The 19,484-nt window shown below is 42.1% G+C and overlaps 1 protein-coding gene across 10 annotated transcripts in view; it reads left to right on the top strand.

Moving 5' to 3' along the window:
- Window positions 1-19,227, top strand: part of PIAS2 (protein inhibitor of activated STAT 2) — a 34,659-nt gene extending 15,432 nt beyond the window's left edge. For 4 of the 10 annotated variants that reach the window (XM_054003450.1, XM_054003449.1, XM_054003454.1 and 1 more), the window contains 13 exons: window positions 132-606; window positions 2,877-2,961; window positions 3,574-3,624; window positions 3,719-3,809; window positions 7,106-7,240; window positions 9,179-9,284; window positions 9,845-9,918; window positions 10,728-10,888; window positions 11,488-11,621; window positions 12,071-12,239; window positions 14,467-14,606; window positions 16,455-16,492; window positions 17,257-19,227. In XM_054003450.1, coding sequence (XP_053859425.1) covers window positions 132-606; window positions 2,877-2,961; window positions 3,574-3,624; window positions 3,719-3,809; window positions 7,106-7,240; window positions 9,179-9,284; window positions 9,845-9,918; window positions 10,728-10,888; window positions 11,488-11,621; window positions 12,071-12,239; window positions 14,467-14,606; window positions 16,455-16,492; window positions 17,257-17,442 — 1,845 coding nt within the window. In that variant the 3' untranslated portion in view covers window positions 17,443-19,227. Of the gene's footprint in view, window positions 1-131; window positions 607-2,876; window positions 2,962-3,573; window positions 3,625-3,718; window positions 3,810-7,105; window positions 7,241-9,178; window positions 9,285-9,844; window positions 9,919-10,727; window positions 10,889-11,487; window positions 11,622-12,070; window positions 12,240-14,466; window positions 14,607-15,112; window positions 15,172-15,955; window positions 16,118-16,454; window positions 16,493-17,256 lie in introns of all 10 variants that reach the window. The other 6 variants (XM_054003451.1, XM_054003455.1, XR_008441307.1 and 3 more) reach the window with 5 other exon arrangements.
- The last annotated feature ends 257 nt before the right edge of the window (window positions 19,228-19,484 follow it).

The raw sequence follows: 19,484 nt of genomic DNA on the forward strand, positions 1-19,484 counted from the left end.
GTGTGGGCAGTACCCATAACCAAGTAACAAGTTGTCAGATTAGATGATGAAAGATGCCGCACCATACTCCTTGAAAAGGCCTCCTTGGGGTGCTGTTGGCTCACCTGTGCTTTTCTCTCTTTCCTTTTTAGAATATGGTATCAAGTTTTCGTGTTTCTGAACTGCAAGTGCTGCTGGGGTTTGCTGGACGTAATAAAAGTGGGCGCAAACATGACCTCCTGATGAGGGCACTGCACTTACTGAAGAGCGGCTGCAGCCCAGCAGTTCAGATCAAAATCCGAGAACTCTATAGGCGTCGGTACCCAAGGACGATTGAGGGACTGTCGGATTTATCGGCTATAAAACCTGCGGCGTTCAACTTGGACAGCGGCTCCTCTCCAGTCGAGCCTGACTTGGCTGTCGCGGGCATTCACCCACTCCCTTCCACTTCAGTCACGCCTCAGTCTCCATCCTCGCCTGTCAGTTCTGTGCTCCTCCAGGACACTAAGCCCCACTTTGAGATGCAGCAGCCATCCCCTCCGATTCCGCCTGTTCATCCTGATGTTCAGCTGAAAAGCTTACCTTTCTACGATGTGCTCGACGTGCTCATTAAACCCACGAGTCTAGGTAAGTGTTTAATACCTCTGCAGCTTGCTTAACTCATTAAATAAGCTTTGCTTCTGACAATACTGAGCCCAGACTTCAGTGGGTTTTTGCAGCTGGGACAAGTGGAAACTCCTTTCCTTTTATATCTTTACCTTTTCCTTTTCTTTACCATTTTCCCCAAAAGTGCAAAACCACACTTCAGAAAATAGAGTTTTCTGTTACAAAAGTAATATGATTAAAGATTTCTCTCTTTTGAATATTAAGAAGAAGTGTAGGGTTATTGTTAGAAGGTACCTACTATGATCTTCCAACTGTGAACAAAAGTTAGAGAATAACAGTTAAGGGCATTGTCCAAATTCCTCTTAAACACAGCTGACAGCATTGACTGCTTTTCCGTGAGCCTTGTTCTGGTGTTTGGCCACCCTCTTGGTAACAAAATGTTTCCTAATACCTAGTCTGAACCTCCACTTTTTGGCTGAAAGATCTGGACCTGAAGTTTCTGCCTAGTGCAAATGAGGAACAGTTTTGTCAGAAATAATAGAAAGTATAGAAATAATAGAAAAGGGATTTCAGAGTCAGTAATTCACAAGTTGCAGGGTAAAAAGAACATGTTCATTGGTTTGCTACTTTACCCTTATCTCACTTGGAAAAATTGTGCAGGCTCTGAGATCTGGCACTGAAATAGATACTTTGTGCTGTGACGTTCAGTGTTGTGCTCAGAGTAGTGAAGTTTCTCAGCCTAAAAGTTGTGTGTTACAATATGGAGTGGATATTGTCTTCCAGATAACCTGAAATCAGGTTTATCTTGCCAAGTGCCTCAGTCTTGAACATTTTTAATTATTTGGAGCTACATCTTCTGTCTTGAAATTCAGTCTGGCTTACCTTACATGGCAAAAAATGTTCTCTAACTATTTAGTAATATGTTTATAAAATAGTTTGCATCCTCTTAAGCATTTCTTAACTGATCATGAAGTCTTTTAGGCTGTGACTCATAACTCAATGAGGGATGACTGATCATCTGCAATCCTCCAGTACCTAAAGCAGAAAACTTTACCAACAAACAGTAATTTCACTTCTCTTTGTGCTCTCATTTGTTTTTGTACATTTGAGAGTTAAGTATTTAAATAACAGCTAAGTCAGAGAGGTGGGAGTATAGTCCACCTCATTGCTTCATGCTTGAGGAGGGATGAGTGTGGTATTCCTTTGCACTAATTTGAGAGCACAAGTGTAAGTGTGGGGTTTAGTTTTAACCCACACCAAATTAAGTAATAAATTACTTCCACTGTCTTTTTTTTACACGTGTTCAAGTATTCTTAAATATCAGATGTGCTCTGTGGTGTGTGTGTGTGTGCATACATGCACACTGTATCTGCTTGGAATTGCTGGAGGAACTTGGTGCGTGTTTCGTCCACCTGGGTTCCATTTCATGTTTGCCTCCTTTTTGTGTGTTTTTTGTTGTTTTTTTTTTTTTTTTTTTTTTTCTGGGTATAGAAGCCATCTCCCCTGAATGTCACAGTGCACAAGACAGTCCAACTCTTCCAAATTTGCTTGGTTTAGTTGTGCCATTTTTGCGTTTGTCCTCTCCCTGCTGCTTATTTTAAATAGGACATGCATAATTTGCCTTCATTTCAGGTCAAAACTTATAACTTCTCTTCAATTTTAAAGGAAGTAGGAAAGTGACATGTGCCTACTGTGGACTTTAAATATTAAAATATTGCCAATTCCTGTCACTGACAGACAAGTTATATTCTGGTGTGAACATTGTATTTATTTATTTTTCTGTCAGATGCCACTAGAGGGTAACTCCCGACATGAAGTCTAGCTGGCTTTTCTGGCGTGAGGGATTGTGGTCCCTCCCTTCCTCCCCAAAGATTTTGTTACCTGTAGCTGTTTGTGAATTTTCCAGCTGTCCATTAATAACTTCTGGTGCACATGTTCTTCCTTTGGTACCTTACTGTAGTTGTTGGTATCTCAGTGGTATTCCTTCTGTCAGATATCCAGTGAAATATTTTGTTGTGTATTTGTTCAAACCTTCCTCCTTTGGGAGAAAGGATTTTAACACAGTTTGCCAAGCTGCTTTAGTACTGAAGTGTAATGTGTTATTAAACCATCTGAATGTAGTTTAATGAAAGATTCGTTCCACTGCTTTTTTTGTTAACAGTTACATGCAGTTCAACCACCATTCGAGTGACTTAATGCCTTGTTCCAGGTGTAAACTGCAGATCCTGTTTTAATCAATGGCTTTAATCACCATGGTTCAACCTCTTTTGTGTCTTTTTTTCTTCTTCTAGTACAGAGCAGTATTCAGAGGTTCCAGGAGAAGTTTTTTATCTTTGCTTTAACACCTCAGCAGGTCAGAGAAATCTGTATTTCCAGGTAAGAAGTGAGAGTGTGGTATAGTGTAGGTAAATTTCTTCAGAATTTCAGGAGAAAGTGTGAGCTTTTCGTTCACCATATGCATCACTTTGCAGATGCAGAGGGATAATCCTCACTGAAGTTACTCTTGAGTTTATATCTGTTCTGTTTCCTTCAGGAACAACTGTACACAGAATTTGTGTGCATTTTGTGAAAGTCGTACCCTGTTAAAGAATTAACGATTACCTAGTTCCGAATAATTGTCACTGTGCAGAGAGGTGCAAAGCTTCCCTACATTTCTCCTGGCTGCAGGAATGGAAGCCTGCTTTTCTGGTTTTTTTCCCAGGGTTGATGTTGTAAACTATGAAAATTCACAGGTGGTTTTTCATCCCTGGCAGCATCCTACTTTAATGTTGCTATGAACTTTTGGTGGCGGATGCTAATCCTGAAGCCCTGTGTAACTTGGGAGTAGTTAAACAGAAATGTCAGTTGTAAGGGGTTCATAGCTCAATAAAACAAAACCAAGAGCAAAGTTTACTGATGCTGGGGCAGGTGTGTCAGTTGTTTATCCGTATGGCTGCAATATGAGTCCTGCTAAATGGGTACTTCTCTTTTTCTTTCTCTTTGTCACAGGGACTTTTTGCCTGGAGGCAGGAGAGATTACACAGTCCAAGTTCAGCTAAGGTACGTTTTCTGCAGTGTTCTCTGAAAACTTAATTGGCTGATGGATGTTCGTGGGGACACTTGAAAATAATGCTTTCTCTTTCTATGGATACAGGCTATGCTTAGCAGAGACAAGCTGCCCTCAAGAGGATAATTATCCTAATAGTTTGTGCATTAAAGTAAATGGGAAGCTGTTCCCATTGCCAGTAAGTATGTATATATGTATTTGTGGCTTCTTGGTGACTTGTGGAGTGTGTATGTGTTTTTCTGTAGTGTTAGCTTGCCAAAACAGTCAAGCTGTTTGTTATCACTCAGATTTCTCTAGCGTTAGGTATGGAGTTTGTACATTTGCTGTGTGAGATAGCCATTATTGCTGTTAATCATATTACAGCCACTACACGAACTAAATGGGATTAAGCCCCCTACAGCAAACCTCTTCTTTTGCTGTTAAGGTAACTAAATAATTCAAAAACAATCTGCTGTCTGCACGGAGAATCCTCCTCACAGGTGCTCATACTAAGTTTATTTGAGGGTGGTAGCCCTTGCTGTGTGGGCTGCCTGTATTTGTGAGAGGCTTGAGTTCCTTCTTGTTCTGAGGGAATGGGATCAGCATCTTGTGTGCCACTTTGCACTGCTCTGCATCTGTCTGTTTAGAGCACCATTGTTGTGGGGATGAAGAACAGACATGTTTTAGGGTTCCTAGCACATTGCAAATACTGTAACAGAACACTTGGCAGTCACACTTCAGGAGTGTCTGATGTTGCAAAAATCAGTACATAGTCACAGGGTGATCTGGAGGCTTTCTCATTCTCAAAATGTCTCTTGAATGGGTTTCTCTCTTTTTTCTTCCAATAGAACAGAGAGAAACTCTTGCACAACCCATTCAGAAATACTTCTTGCAGCTATAAAGTATGGTAAAAGTCATGGAACAGAGGGTTTTTTCAGTAGTGGGTTTGGAAAGATACCGTGTGGAGAGAGAAGGTGTGAAACCTCTTTTTCAGATTGTTTTTAACCACCTTGGTGTGTCAGACATATTGTCCTGTAGCTTCCCTCCTCCCATATGCAACTGTGACTGCTTTTTTTTTTTTGCCTCTACTCAGTTTAAATAAGACTCCTTAGGTTATCTTCCTCCTACTTCAGTCTTCAGGTTATAAAAGGTTTCTTTCTCATGTTTTCTGGTCAGTGTTTTCTGCAAGTGCTGGTTACATTCTGTGTGATAACTTCGAGGGTTTTCTCTTCTGTAGGTTGTCTTTCAGCAACCAATGAAAAAGAATTCAGTCTAATGTTATTTTTATCAGTGTCAGCTGATTCTCAGTCTCATTAATATAGGTTACACCCTTCTGTGCTCTCCATTTTGTGTGTAAGGTGTCACAGTTGTTGCAGAAACTACTACTAATCTTGGATTATTACTTTGCTTTAGGCTTAAATCCACTAGGTTCTTCCTGCACATGGTAAGATGATTTTTAAATCTGTTCAGCTGAACCTTAGGTGGGATAGTGAATAAATCACTATTGTCTTGGCAACTTCCACCTCCTCATTCACTGTGAGCTGAATGACAAATAGAGTCTCAGTCTGAGTGCTTCTACAGACTTTTTTTTGTTCATTTGGTCTCTCTGTGCATCATCTGGCACTTCCTTTCTGTTGCAGGAAGTGTAAGGTAACTTCTTTGCCTCACAGACCACTGTTTTCCATTGCAGTAGTGTTAGGCAATTAACCAGTGATGCCAGTTTTTATTGCCCACTTGCACAGTTCGTAAGTGAGCTTCTGTCTTTGCCTGGTAGGGCAGTTCATGCCTCTGCAGAAGTCTATAAATTACTCTTGGTCATCTCCTTGCTTGCAATCCTTACCAGAAGCTTCAGAGAAATGCTGCCTGGGTTGTGCTCAGGTTAACATCATGTTTCCTTGTATGCTGCATCTGTGTCACTGGGAAAAGCCAGATAAATGAGCAGTTAGGCTTTCTCCTGATGAATTTCCTTGCTGTGGCAGAGTCTACCTGCCTTGAGTAGTGTGGTTCTTTGAAGAACCATGGAAGACTTCAAGGCCCAAATAATACTGGCAGTTTCTTGCCACTAGAGTTGGCAGCCTGCCTAAACAGTGCCAGGCCATGCTGGTTGTGAGGCAAGCAGAATGCTTCTAAAAGGACAGGAAGGGAAGGTTCCAAATTGTTGTAGGAGTATGAGAGTGAACCTGTTCTCAAGAATAAGCTCTGTGGAAGAAAAGACTAAAAGATTCACTGAAACAAAGCATGTGCACTGCAGAGTCTCTCTCTGGAAAAAAAAAATTGGGAAATGTAAGAGAACTTGCATTCACTCTCTTCTGAAATCATTCTGTATTTTAAATGTGAAATTGTCATCAGTTCCCATACATCTGCTGCCTCTGTGTTCTGGAATAAAGCCCTTGTGGCATACTGGGCTAGTGAGTAGAAGAGGCTGTTTTTATTTTTATATATATATAAATAATTTTTTAAGAATTATTATTAATTTTTTTATTTCCAGACTTAGCATCTTTCAAATAACTCCTTTACCAAGCACTAGGTTGTGAATGTGTGTGCATTTCTCTGGCTAAAGAAATACTTTTTTTCTCAGCATGTACTTTCTGGGTGAGTTTTTTGTTTAAAACAACACTGTCTGGAAATGCATCAATACAGTCTGTGCAAGAGGCCAAGCTGCATCTTGCTGGCATCCTTCAGGTGCAGGATGAGTTTGAGATGAGTGGCTGCAGGCTGGCTGTGAGCTCAGAGCAGGGATTCTCAGGGTGGCTCTGTCAGACTGGCTTGTTGTCATCGTGACAGATGCAGCGTGAGAGGAATAAGCCACAGGCTTATTGCGTGACGAGGGTGTTGGAACTGGATGATCTTTAAGGTCACTTCCAACCCAAACCGCTCTGATTCCATGATCTCTTAAATACAGCTGGTACTCCATGTGCAGTCCTTCTTCAGGGGCCTTGGCAGAGGACAGGTGACACCTGTTGCTAATGGGGCCAGATGAAGTTGATACGAGGCAAAGTAGTCACTGAGGGGATGTGGAGCTCTTGGAACAAGGTGTAATTGTTTCTTAATCAGTGAAATGTTTTCAGTGTGTGAGACACTGAGTTAACTCTTCATTACTTGCTCTGTTTGTCACTAAGGCTATGTATGACCTTGTGATGTTTTGCTCTGTTCCAGTAGGGCATGGTGAGAAAGAGGACAGAACTTCCACATGACCTTTTACTCTTACTACACCAGTAGTTTACTGGTGAACTACCAGTACACAAACTGTGTTCTCTTTCACTTTTCCAGTGCTTCTGTAAAACCCTTTTAAAACAGCAAATGCCTAATAACTGTGTTTGACTTTGGTGATCTACTGTGAAAGTCTGATATTTCTCAGAATAAATGCTCTCCAGCCTAGAGAGCCTCTAAGTTTGCCTGCTTCTCATAGGTCTTTTTAAAACCAACAAGTATGTGTCAGCAGTTTCAGTGCACTGGGGAGTCTGGGTAACACATCCATTGTCCTTTTTTCCACAGGGATATGCTCCACCACCAAAAAATGGAATTGAACAGAAGCGACCTGGGCGTCCCTTGAATATCACGTCTCTAGTTAGGCTGTCATCAGCAGTGCCAAACCAGATTTCCATCTCTTGGGCTTCTGAAATTGGAAAGGTAACCTGCATGTTATGTAGGATGTGGGAAGTCATATAGATAACCTATTTGAGCTATTTCCCGCTCCCTTCCTGCCTGATGTGGCTGGCAAGTGTTTTTTGTTAGGTGGCTGAACTTATCAGTGCCAGGAAACAAGGTTTGCTCTAGAAGTGTGGAAGTTTTCAGTAACACATGTAGGATTTACATAGAGATGGAAAGGTTTTCTTACAGGGTTCACATTTAAAAGTCTGCTTTTAGAGTTTGCCTGAAATACATGTCAAAAATAAACTCTTTTTGTGGTGTGAATAGTAAATGCCCTTGTAGATTTATTAAGGAAAGAAAAGGAGAGTGCAAGGAATTTTTTACTTTATCCTAGGTTTAAAAAACTGTTGCAGCACCCTTTCAGCTGTTGACAAGTCAAGAACTATTTATTCCTTATCTGTTTGTGTTAATTCTGGATGCAGTTATCAAAGTAGTTTTCTCTGTGGGGTTTTATTAAAAATCAAATTCTCTGGACTAAAAATACCACAAATTTCAAAGAGACTCCAGTATAAGCTTTTATATTAAAATTTTAAAAAGAGATTGGATTGAAAGGTAATGTTCAAAAAATTAATGAAGGGCAGTGCTGACATCAAAGGATGATTTTCTAGAACAGGGATGGAGACAAAGATCTGAGCCATTGCTTCCCAGTCAAAGCACAGAATCTTAAAATGGCTCCAGTCCTGTGTGTGGTCTTGGCCTCTCATGCTGAGGCCTGCTAGCTTTCCTCCCTGTATGCCAAAATACACTCTGATGGAAGCAGATGACTTGGAATGCTTGGACATCCTCCCCTTGGCCTGAGAGGTGAAGCAAGTTCTGTGGTTTAGTGCTGGTGCCAGAACCTGCTGCTATTCATCCTCAAAGTGAGACCCTGTGGAACAGCACCCGCTGTCACATGAGGGCTTGTTGGCTTGGACTGGGCTGATACTGGAGGGCTGCTGAGCCAAGGGGGCATAAACCCCTCACTGCTGGGCAGACTTGAGCCTGTAGAATCCTCTCTGTAAGGCAACAGGTGGCCATTCTTTAAGGAAAAAACCAAAAATCTGGGTTTCTTAGTGGTTTCATGTGCAATTAGAATGCTTTATGTGCTGCTCTAGGTAAGAGCTGGTTTTCCTATAGGTGGTAAAGGAGGAGCAGGGCTGTAGGAGTTGTTTGAAGTTCCTGTGTAGTACCCAGGCAGTGCAGGAGCCATAGTAAGATGGCTGGCAGGCAGTGGAAATAAGAGGTCACGGGTTGTTCTTGTTACATGGATGAAACCATTATTATCCTGCAGCACTGGGGCTTGCAGACTTTTCATTAGTGACCTAGAAGAGGGAGTGAACAGCGAACAAAAGAAGCTGACAAGTGGTGTGAGTTAGGGAGGAGTAGAAAATGCTGGGGAATGGGGCCAGGCTCAGTGGAATGGACATGGTGTAACAAGGCTGGGCTTAGAAGTACAGAACAAGCTAAAGAAAAGGTACAAAGAAACTGGGGCAGCTCTGTACCATCTGAAGCTGTTGTTTATACCATAAAGACCATTTATCTTTTGTCAAGTGATTCTTTGAGCTCCCCACTGACACTGGAAAAAAGGGGAAGATTAAGGAGACAAAATGTAAGAAATTCTTAAAAGACTACATGTATGAAATGTGTCACGTATGATCTTTCCAGGAGAAGAGCTCAGATTGTCTCTTGGTTGTGAAATTACCTCTTAGTTCAGTCATAACTGGAGTAGGATAATTAGACCTGGTTGGCCAGAGAATTCTGGCAGAATGTTGGACCTCCACAAAATTGAAGTTGTCTGTCAATGCTCTTAATAATGATTAAGCAAAAAGTCACATTTTTGTTTTTACTGTATGCTACAACTAGTGTAAATAGTCATCTATTGTCATAGTGAGAGTACAATATGAAATCAATGTTTAATCTTCAATTTTTCTTTTGTAGAATTACTCCATGTCTGTGTATCTGGTTCGCCAGCTCACCTCAGCTATGCTTTTGCAGAGGTTGAAAATGAAAGGTATCAGAAATCCTGATCATTCCAGAGCACTAAGTAAGTAATTAACTTGCCTGTCTGTACTTTTGGAGGGTGGTTAGTGGCTCTTTAAAACTGTAATTGGTAATACATAAGAGATTTGCTATATTTTGAGAATAAAGTCCATGCCCAGGGTTTCACAGGTTCCCCTGGCTGTTGGTGAGGCGTCACACTCTTTTTCATTGAGGGTTTTTAGGGAGCATACCCAGTGATCCCATCTGAAATGTGGTTTTGGGAATGCCACAAGCACCCCTTACTATGCTGGGCTGTGAGGTGCAGCTAGATGTCCTGAGTTGTCTTCACCTATACCTCACTCACTCATAATGGTTTATTTATCTCTTGACATGTTGGGTTGAGTTTGCTCTGTGTGGTTTTACTGCATCTGCAGCCAGACAGCATCTGATAATGTGATGCAGGTTGCCCGTTGCTGATAAGTAATGAAACTGTTGTTGTAGATGAAATAGTTTCCTGGATTAATTTCTTTTAGATAGCTGAAAGAAAAGTGTATGTACTGCTGAATCAAGGTTAGCATTTGAAATAATGACCTCTATGCATAACTTCTTTATTTATTTTAATAGTTAAAGAAAAACTAACTGCAGATCCTGATAGTGAGATTGCCACAACCAGTCTGCGGGTCTCTCTGATGTGTCCTGTAAGTATGGCTGGAAATTTCCAGATAACATTGATATTTTCATCTGTAGTGCAGAATTGGGCTGCTTTTCAAAGGTCTTGCTTTAGAAACCTCACTTGTTTTTATATTTTATTATCAAGCTAAGATAAAATAGTGGGGAGAAGCAGCAGTAACCCAGCTGTGGTTTAGGACTGTGGATGCCTCAGCTGTGATGCACTGAGTCAAGCTGCTGCTTGTGTACAGTGAGGCCTGTAGAAGGATTAATCTCCTATATTGACATGCTGAGGCTAATCAGGCAGGCTGACAGAATAATTAAAGAATGGAATGATAATTAAAACCTCTTACCTCCTCATCTTGGTGACTTTGCCTGTACTGCATATACAGAAGCAAACAGAAAAACAGGCAACCACCTTATAACAAGGTAATGCTGCCTTGGGGGTTCTCTTGTCAAGAAGAAACTGGTCATTCTGAGTGTAATAAGTACCTGGAGCTCAGGAAAACACCTGGGTTTTCTTTTACTGGGTTAAAAGAAGATTATAGAAGTGGGTACTTCAGTTGATTGTTTAATAAAAATGAAATCCTGCAAATAACATCGTTTCAGGTCCATTAGAAGTCTTTCTGACTGTTCTCAGTGTGGTGAAGCCTTAGAGCAAGGCTTAATTTTTCCTTTTCTGTGTGGGTGCTGTGATGGGGTGGATTTACTTGCAGCATCCTTAGCCCAGGCACTTCTGTAGTGAGCAGGAAGAGTTGTTTTACCCGGTGCCTCTGGATTCATTTAGGCCTGTTTCTCTGACTTCTGTTCTGACACCCTTTCAATGCATCTCCTGCAGCTGGGAAAAATGAGACTGACAATCCCATGCAGGGCTGTGACTTGCACACACCTGCAATGTTTCGATGCTGCTCTTTATCTTCAAATGAATGAAAAGAAGCCTACCTGGATCTGCCCTGTCTGTGACAAAAAGGCAGCTTACGAGAGCCTGATACTAGATGGGTAAGAGACTGGCTTTGCAGATTACACAGTTACTTAAAATTTTTTATTTTGTACTCAGAAGCTACTTCTGTGGCTTGAGGTTTAGCCATTTCATATTATTTTTTGTCAAAATACTTCAGACTGGAGGAACCATTAGAGTCCGTTAGTTTCTCTTCCCATAATGAACTATGCACATTTATCTCCTAACTGCACCATCAAATTCCTGAGTCTCAGTGTATTTCCTCTGGAGAAATATAAATGGCAACATAAAAGGACAGGTATTCCTTTTACATGTCTCTATCCGTAAAAGATGTTAACTTCAAAACATAACTTCTAACTCGTAACAATTGTCTAACTTGGTTCAAGGGGTGATGGATTCTGCTTCAGTATGGAAATCTGTGTATTGCAGTAATGTTGGAGTGAATTATGGATGGGTTGGGATAATCTTATTTTCTGATATCTGCAAAGGCTGTAATTACAGGCTTTCAGGTAAAGAGGAACTAGGGGGGGAGGAGACAAAGTGGGTAGAAGGTGATCATAATTATCTTTCTATCTGTGTCTCTTTTTCACTTAGAATAAAAATGTCACTTAGAATCAAAAGTGAAACTTTATTTTTTCAGCCTCTTTATGGAAATCCTTAATGAATGTTCTGATATGGATGAGATCAAATTCCAGGAGGATGGCTCCTGGTGCCCCATGAGGCCAAAGAAGGAAGCTGTGAAAGTGTCAAGTCCACAGTGCACCAAAATAGAAAGTATGTACATCTGGTTAGTGGTTATAAACTACCACAAAATCTTGGAGATTTAGTTCTAGCTTGGATAATGTATGTGGATGTTGGTGTTTGTTTTGTGGAGGGCTTATTACTACTAACCTTCTTGTAATTTAAGCTAGAAAAGAAAGGGTTGTATGTCTAAGAGTGCATTTTTGGTCTTTGTCTTTGCTCTTTATAATAGCAGTTAAGAAAATGAAAAGTTGCTTTTGTTTTGCATCCTTAAAATGACAAGTGAAAACAAAATTTATTCTTTAATAGTCTCAATGTGACACAGAAGAGTCACAAAGTTATTTTACTGGGGCAAAATATTATTTCTAATGGCCAGGAAGGTGATCTGGTATACAGGATCTGGGTTCCTGGTTCTCTTGCAAATAGAAACTGCAGACATCACCAGCTTTTGGAGAACAATGTTGTTTTATTTTCTTGTTCAGGTTCCAGTGTTGTTAGCAAACCATGTTCTGTGACAGTGGCCAGTGAGGTGAACAAGAAGGTTGATGTTATCGACTTGACAGTAGAAAGCTCTTCCGATGAAGAAGAAGATCCTCCAGCCAAAAGGAAGTGCATATTTATGTCTGAAATACACGGGAGCCCAACCAAAGGGTTTGTCAATTTTAAAGTTAGTTGTTATTCTGTAATGTCTCAGCTGAACTGATCTGTAGAGAAATGTACTTGGAATCCAGCTCTGCACTTGCAGAGGAGAATGTCTAGGCCTCTCCTGTAGAAGGTTGTATTGATGCAGTAACTTTGTACAGGCAAAACACTATTAAATAGATTTCAACCTCACAAAAGAACTTTTTTTTTTGCTCTGAGTGTTGCTGTGTTTTCAGGGACATTTCTCCATAGAAAAGGAATGTGACTAAGCTAGTGGGCAGTGTTCTCCTGAGAAAGTAGATTATGCCAAGTGGAGGAACTTCATGCATTCTTGCTGAGTTGGTGTCATCTTAAAGGCTTTCCTCTTGCTGTCTGCTGTATCCTCTATCTAATCTGCTCTGGTGCCCAGGGAATGAGATTGCGTTGTGTGTTTCATCCGTCCTGTCAGTCTTGGAAGGGAGCCACTTTGCTGTTTTGATTCAAGATGAGCTTTTCCTCCATCTCTTTGTTAAATTCTGGAATGTCTTGGATGCTGTTCTTGGCTGTGGTCATCAGTCAGTCCTGCACCTTGATTAGCACAACCAGTGACTTCCCAAGTCCTCTGGCAGCTCCTCCCTCTTTGTAGTCAGGCCTGACTTCGGCACCAGGCTTGACCAGCTTCTCTGCTGCTGTGCCACCTTCTGTCTGTCCTGATCTATACACCTCAGCTTGGGGGCTCCTTGTGGCTCCTATGTTGCTGCTCTTGGCCCTTGGGGCACCCCAGACCTGCAGGGAGTGCGGGCCACTGGTCAGGCTCACCAGCACTCACTGCTCCAAGCTCAGCTTTTAGTAATGGCTCATCAGTCAGTGTTGCTGCCTGCATGAGGTGTGTGTCTGTGTCTCTCTGTGTAGTGGCTTATGACCTGTACTAAAATAATAATAATAAACCCAATCCCCTTCTGTTTTGAAGGTTCCCCTTCTGTTTCAGAAGTAATGAGCAGGTGTGGTGAGTCTCTAGTCCACAGGAATGTCTGTGTGGTCCTTGGTGAGCAAGTAGTTGGTCATCTTCAACCACTTTCAGCAGTGATACTGCAATGCTGTTGCTTTTTTGTGAGGATTGTGGAGGAGTCCTTCTGCAAGAGACTCTTCCTCACTTACAAGAAAGTGTAGCTACAAATACATCTTTTAATGAAGTTTCAGAAGGCACCAAGACTTCCTTCCGTGCTCCTATGTTTGAGATGGCTACCTGCAACTGTAATTGTAGGAGGACGGACTTCTTTTCTCTCTATGACCCATGTATTTTCCTTGATTTTTGGGTATGGATATGGCATATTTTCATTCTTCAAATTCAGATCAAAGCCAGGCTTTTGGGGTTTAGCTCCTTTAAACAGTGTTGTCTGAATGCTAGTTTTGGGAAAACTGGGGTGTCTTCTTAGAGAAAGCAACAATACAGGCTGAAGTATGAGAGGTGCCTGAGAAGGGAGGGTCTGACATCCAAGGTTCTGACATCAGAAGTAGGTTAACAGGCAGGAGTGTGGGAAAGAAGATGCGTGCATAACACTCAAGGCTGGAGGGAGCGATGCAGAGCATCTGGAAGCAGAATTCTGTGTGTTTCCACCTGACTTGGAGCTCGTGAACTGTTTTATGCACGTGGCTGGTGCCTGGGCACCTGTGGCGGTGTTTGTAAGGATGCTGCCAAGAGGTCAGGCAGCATGAGGGGAAGCAGAAGGGTTGTAACATGCTCCTTGAGAGCTGAACTGGAGGCTGTGAGTAAAAACAGGCTTATATTTAATTCCCACCTGTGTAATCTGTGCCATCCTGTGGGGCAGGATAATACATCAAGGATAATACACCAACGGGCAGGCCCTTGGTGTAACAGGTGGGCACTGAGCAGCAGTTCTGTGGAGAAATCAAATGGAACACTCTCCTCCTGGCTCTGGTCACCTTCACGTCCCTCTGTGGGTGCTCACAGACACCCATTTGTCTCCGACTGTTGCCACTGACTCCAGCACTGTACTTTGTTTTAATGCCAACTTGCTCTTATGTCACAGCTGCTGTTGAGAGCCGAGATACGGTCATGTTATTATGAAGACTGTTATGAAAAAGGAAATTAGAGTGGAGTACTGTGTAGTGAGTAGCCACGCTGTAGTTGCGTTGTCGCACGGTGACTTGTGAATGAGAGTGCACAGCAGTGCATGGTTTGCCTTGTGCAACTAACAGCCAGGTTGTTTGTAATTTCCCATGCTGTTTGAAACAGGGTTCTCATGTATCAGCCATCTACTGCCAGAGTGCCCAGCGTGACGACGGTCGATGCTGCTGCTACTCCTCCTTCATTAACAGACTACCCAGTACCATTCCATCACCCACCAATATCCAGTATTTCATCAGACTTGCCAGGTAGGTGCTGGGTGTTTTTCATGTATGCTCTGGCAATAGTATTAATTTATGGGGTGGGTAAAAATGGGAAGAATTTATTAACTCTTTGTTTTTGTTTTTGGTTTTTTTTCTTTTTAATGGAACAAGTCTATATGCAGTATGGCATTGATGTGATGTCTAGACAAGCCTAATAAGGCTGTCTGCCCATTTTCAGATTGCATTTTGCAGCAGTGATGTGACAAGCACTGCTTTTGGGGTACAAACTGGCACTTGAGCACGGCAGCCAGAAACTGCTCTTGCTGTGCTCAGCCAGACTTTGTGTAAACATCCTGTAGTTACGTGTTGTAGATGTGAGGGAGAGTAGTTGCTTGTTTTAGTTACTAGAGGTGTGAGGGTGCTGACTCATCCCAGCCCTCAGTGTAGTTACTCTGCTAGCTGATTGTAGTGGTGCTCTGTCTAGACTGTATGAAAAAGGTTAAGGTGAGCTACAATCTGTGAGCTGACCTCTATTGACTTTCTTTACCTAGACATACCCTAAATGCCTATGATGTATTCTTCAACACTGCTGCTAAATATCAGACAAAAGGTGGGGATACTGATTGTTTTCTATCCTGGCTCCTTGAAAAGAACACTGTGTATAGGGACTCTGGGGGTTCTCTTGGCCGGCTGTAACAAACCCAGAGCCCAGGAAGTGGTGACTTGTGGTGACAGGTGTCACTTTGGCCTCCTGTACTTCCCTTTCCCTGCTCCATTGCCTGTCTCCATTCCTCCCCTGCAACATCTCTGGGTTTTTTCCTCTTCTTTCAGCACCAGTTTGGCAATGAGATGGATATCATTCCCCTTGTTTCTCTATCCATTTTGGCTCCCTTACTGCTCCCTCCCTCCACTTCTCCCTTGTTAAGAAGTCAGTAGTTTTCCCAAATTGCATAGGAGAATAAGCTGAGAGAATGGAAGTCTAGAACTGTTGTTCAGCTTTTACCAACCAAGTTCTAGAACTTGTACAGACAAAAGAAGCTGTCAGTTCTGTAAATGCAGCTGACCTTTAAAATCTCCTTCAAAATTTTTCTCTAATGGAGAAGAGGAGGAGAGATGTCACGGGCCAGAAGAGATGTGGAGGCGAGGGGAGAGGGAGGGAGTATATCATTTCTTTCTGTTGACATAGCAAACACAAGGCCAATATTTAGAGAAAAAAAAAAAAAAAACAAACAAAAAATGTGGTAATTTCTCATTGGTTTTATAATTCTAAACATCTTGCCCTAAATGCTTACACGCAAATGGTGTTTAAGATGGACACTAATTGTCACTGCTCTTGGAGGATATACATTGAACTACTTGTAGTTTCCTCTTCTTCGTTCCTTTTATTTGTCTAGACACAAAACGGGGATGATATTAGAAATGTTTCCTTATTGGCTGCCCGTGGGTGGAGGAAGAGACCTGCTGCTTGTTTTTGGACTTGTGCATGTTGTGACTTTACTTCATTCCAGCATCTTTAATGTGATGACACTCTTCATGTCCCAGTTTGGCCAAGTCAGGTACAATATGCAGTGAAACTTGCATTAATGAACCAACAGCTCCAAATGGCAACCTCCATCTAAGCAACCACATTGAACCACCCTGCAGTATTCAGTGAATAATACATCATTATGTCATCCTCATTATTAGAAAGAGCCACTTGTACTAGATAATTCGTTTTGCTGCTGCCTGAAGTAGTCGTTGAGAGTGGTGTCACAGTGGTATATTCCATTTAGAAACTCTGTATGAATTGCAAAATCTATTCTACAACCACAAAAAAAAAAAAAAAATCCTTAAATTTGTTGTGTGTGAATAAAAGAGAGACTTGTCTATTTATCATCCTTCTCTTCTTCCTAGGTCTGGATTTTCTTTCGCTAATCCCAGTTGATTCACAGGTATGTTTCTGATCTGTTGTGGGGTTAATTTCCAAGTCTGATTTTTGTGATGACGTGCTCCAGTAATTATCAGGGTGTCATCATCCAAACTGTGTTTGCAGTTCACTTGCTTAGATCTAACCACAGTCTAGGAAAACCTAGCAAGAACTGGTAATGAAGATGCATTAAAACAGGATTCAGTCTAGCCTTTCTCTGATGAACCCAGGCCTGGAAACTCACTCTTTGCTGATAGTTTGCCTTTTTAAAGTAAATATGTGCTCAGCACTAATTTGAATATACCCAGAGTGTATCTGAGGCCCTGGCATAGGCTGCACAGAGCAGCCTATTCCCATCCCTGGAATTGTCCAGGTTGGACAGAGCTTGGAGCAACATAGGGTAGTGGAAGCTGTCCCTACCCACTGCAGGGGATGGAATGAGATGAGTTTTAGGGTTCTTCCAACCCAAATCATTCTGGAGAACAAAAAGGGGAGGGTGAGGGAGGAGGTTCATGGCTGCCATCCCCGCTTGGTCACTGATCCGCAGAACTCCGGTTCTCGCCGTGGTCCCGCTAGGAACCTGGAGAATTCTGGAGAACAGAAATGGGAGGGTGAGGGAGGAGGTTCATGGCTGCCATCCCTGCTTGGTCACTGATCCGCAGAACTCCTGTTCTCGCCGTGGTCCCGCTAGGAACGCGTCTGTTGCTTGTTGTGTGGGGAAGATGTATCTTCAGAGCATACATTTCCCTCGTGCAGTTAGTCTCTTCACTCTTCGTTGTTTGTTTCAAGCAGTACTGTCCTCCTATGTTTTTGGATAGTCTCACCTCAACCTCAACAAGCAGCACGCCTGGCAGCATCATCACCTCCACCAGCCACCACGAGAGCAGCACACACGTTAGCTCCTCGGGCCGGGCCGAGGCCGGCGTCATCACCAGCAGCGGCGGCAGCGCGCCCGACATCATCTCCCTGGACTGACCCTCGGGGCAGCACGGGACCCCGCAGGCATTGCACAGAGCTGCTGCTGCTCCTCCTTACCCCTCACCCCCCCGGAATTCCAGCACCTCGGAGCTCACGCTGATATTTATTGAAAGGATTTGCCTCCTGGGAGAGCGGGGTGAATTTCGTTGATGCTCGGAAGAGAAGCGATAGGATGACTTTTGATTGGGTTTTTTTATTTTTCTTTTTCCTGCTCGTTGAATAGCTGGTATAGAAAAGGCCCTTTTGAGAATACATGTTCAAGCTCTTTATTTGTTCTGGGGATACTGACTTTCTGTTGTGTGGATTCCATAAGTGCTTTTTAATTTTGTTGTAAAACACAGCAATAATGTAAAAACAAATGATTTTTTTTTTTAAATAAAGAAAAGCACTTACTTGCTCTAGGACAGCAGTTAGGAAAAAGGTGCATAAGTGTAGGAATTAGTGAATTTATAATATTTTCACTGGGGCCTGTAATAAACTTCATTAAGAGAATGAAGCTTTGGAATAGCCATGACGTGTTATATGTCTTGTTCTCCACCTCCCCCTTACCTAGGGACATAGTGGAAGCCTCTATAAATGGAGTTGTTGGGGTTTTTTTCCTAGTTTCATGTTGTTCACAAATGTAACAAGAGCCCAAGCTGTGAGCTCTTCCTTTTCATGTTTTTTGAGCTAGGAAGGGGACAGACTATCTATGCAAACCCTGCATCACACAGTCTCTGTGCTGCCATGTTATAATTGGGACACCTTGCCACCACCAAAAACTCCCAGTATACAGGTGAATGTACACCTGCTTTCTGTGGTTGCTGTAGGAAGATGAAATAGGAAAGACTTTATCCAGTGCAGGAATGTTTTCTAGGATTTCCTGATTATGGTTTCTGTCTTTACAGCAACTGCTGTGTTCCATGTGGACTGTGAGGGAGGCTTGGCTTTTTAGGAAATAGAAGCCATAGCTGCACAGTGTTCCCACCTAATTTTGAATTGTGTGTTTAGGGCTTAATGATGCTTTGCCCCACATTTCCTGGCCTTCTGATTGTTGCTTTTCTACTTCAAAGGGAACAACTTCCCCATTTTACTCCTCCAATGACTGTGCTGCTTTGTTAGTGTGTATGCAGTGTGCCCACACACACCTGGGGATAACCTCAGCAGTACTGTATGTGGAAGAGGTTACAGACTAGGAAAAGTCATTTCCATGGAGCTGGAATAATGGTATTGTCTGTGTATGCTGAAATAACAGCTTTTTCAAGTGTTGCGTTTCTGTTAAGTAACTGTATTTGAGATTATTTCTTCTCTAACAACTAGATCTTTTTTTGCTAATTTTATGTTCCTTTTTTCTTACCTCTTTAGTTGGATGTCTGGTGCTTTTTGCCTTCCTGTACTGTTACAGTATTTGAACCAAGTACATGGAAATATATTGAAACAGGATGTTTTGTAATTTTTGTCTGCCCTGTACCCCTACCTTTAATGCTGCATTACTGTTCCTTATTACCTTTTTTGTATGATTTTTCACGCAGTCTTGAGTTCACATGTTGGTCTTAATAGTGCCCCAATATTTCTTTTCTTTTTTCTTATCAGTTTAATATTTTGTACCTGTTAAGGATCAGTTGTTAGCATGATTTATTTCCAATAAAACCATGCTTGTTATGAAGTTTTTCTTGATGGCCTGCAGCAGATCAGTGCTTTCTGCATCACCATTGCACGTCGACTTGACCTGTAAGTAGAGTGTGGAAAGAGGTTCCAAGAGTTATTCTGAATAAAAGATTTAAAACTGGTCTCTGCTGAAAATGCTGTTCATGCTCTTAATGTCAAACTCGAGTGTGGCTGAGGGGATGAGAACATCTTGCATGTACATCAGAGAAGTGAAGTAAGGACAAGTGTCTTTAGGATGTGCTCTAAACCACTCAGGGTATAATAAAATACAGCTGCAGTTTTGTAAATTACTGTGCCACATGTAGCAGGCAGTAACTGGGGCTGAGGCAGGATTGTGTTCTTCAGCTTCCATCCTTCCAGATCCACGACGCCAACAGAGCAAGCTGAAGACA

The sequence above is a fragment of the Vidua macroura genome, chromosome Z, assembly GCF_024509145.1.
Source record: "Vidua macroura isolate BioBank_ID:100142 chromosome Z, ASM2450914v1, whole genome shotgun sequence".
Classification (NCBI taxonomy): domain Eukaryota; kingdom Metazoa; phylum Chordata; class Aves; order Passeriformes; family Viduidae; genus Vidua; species Vidua macroura.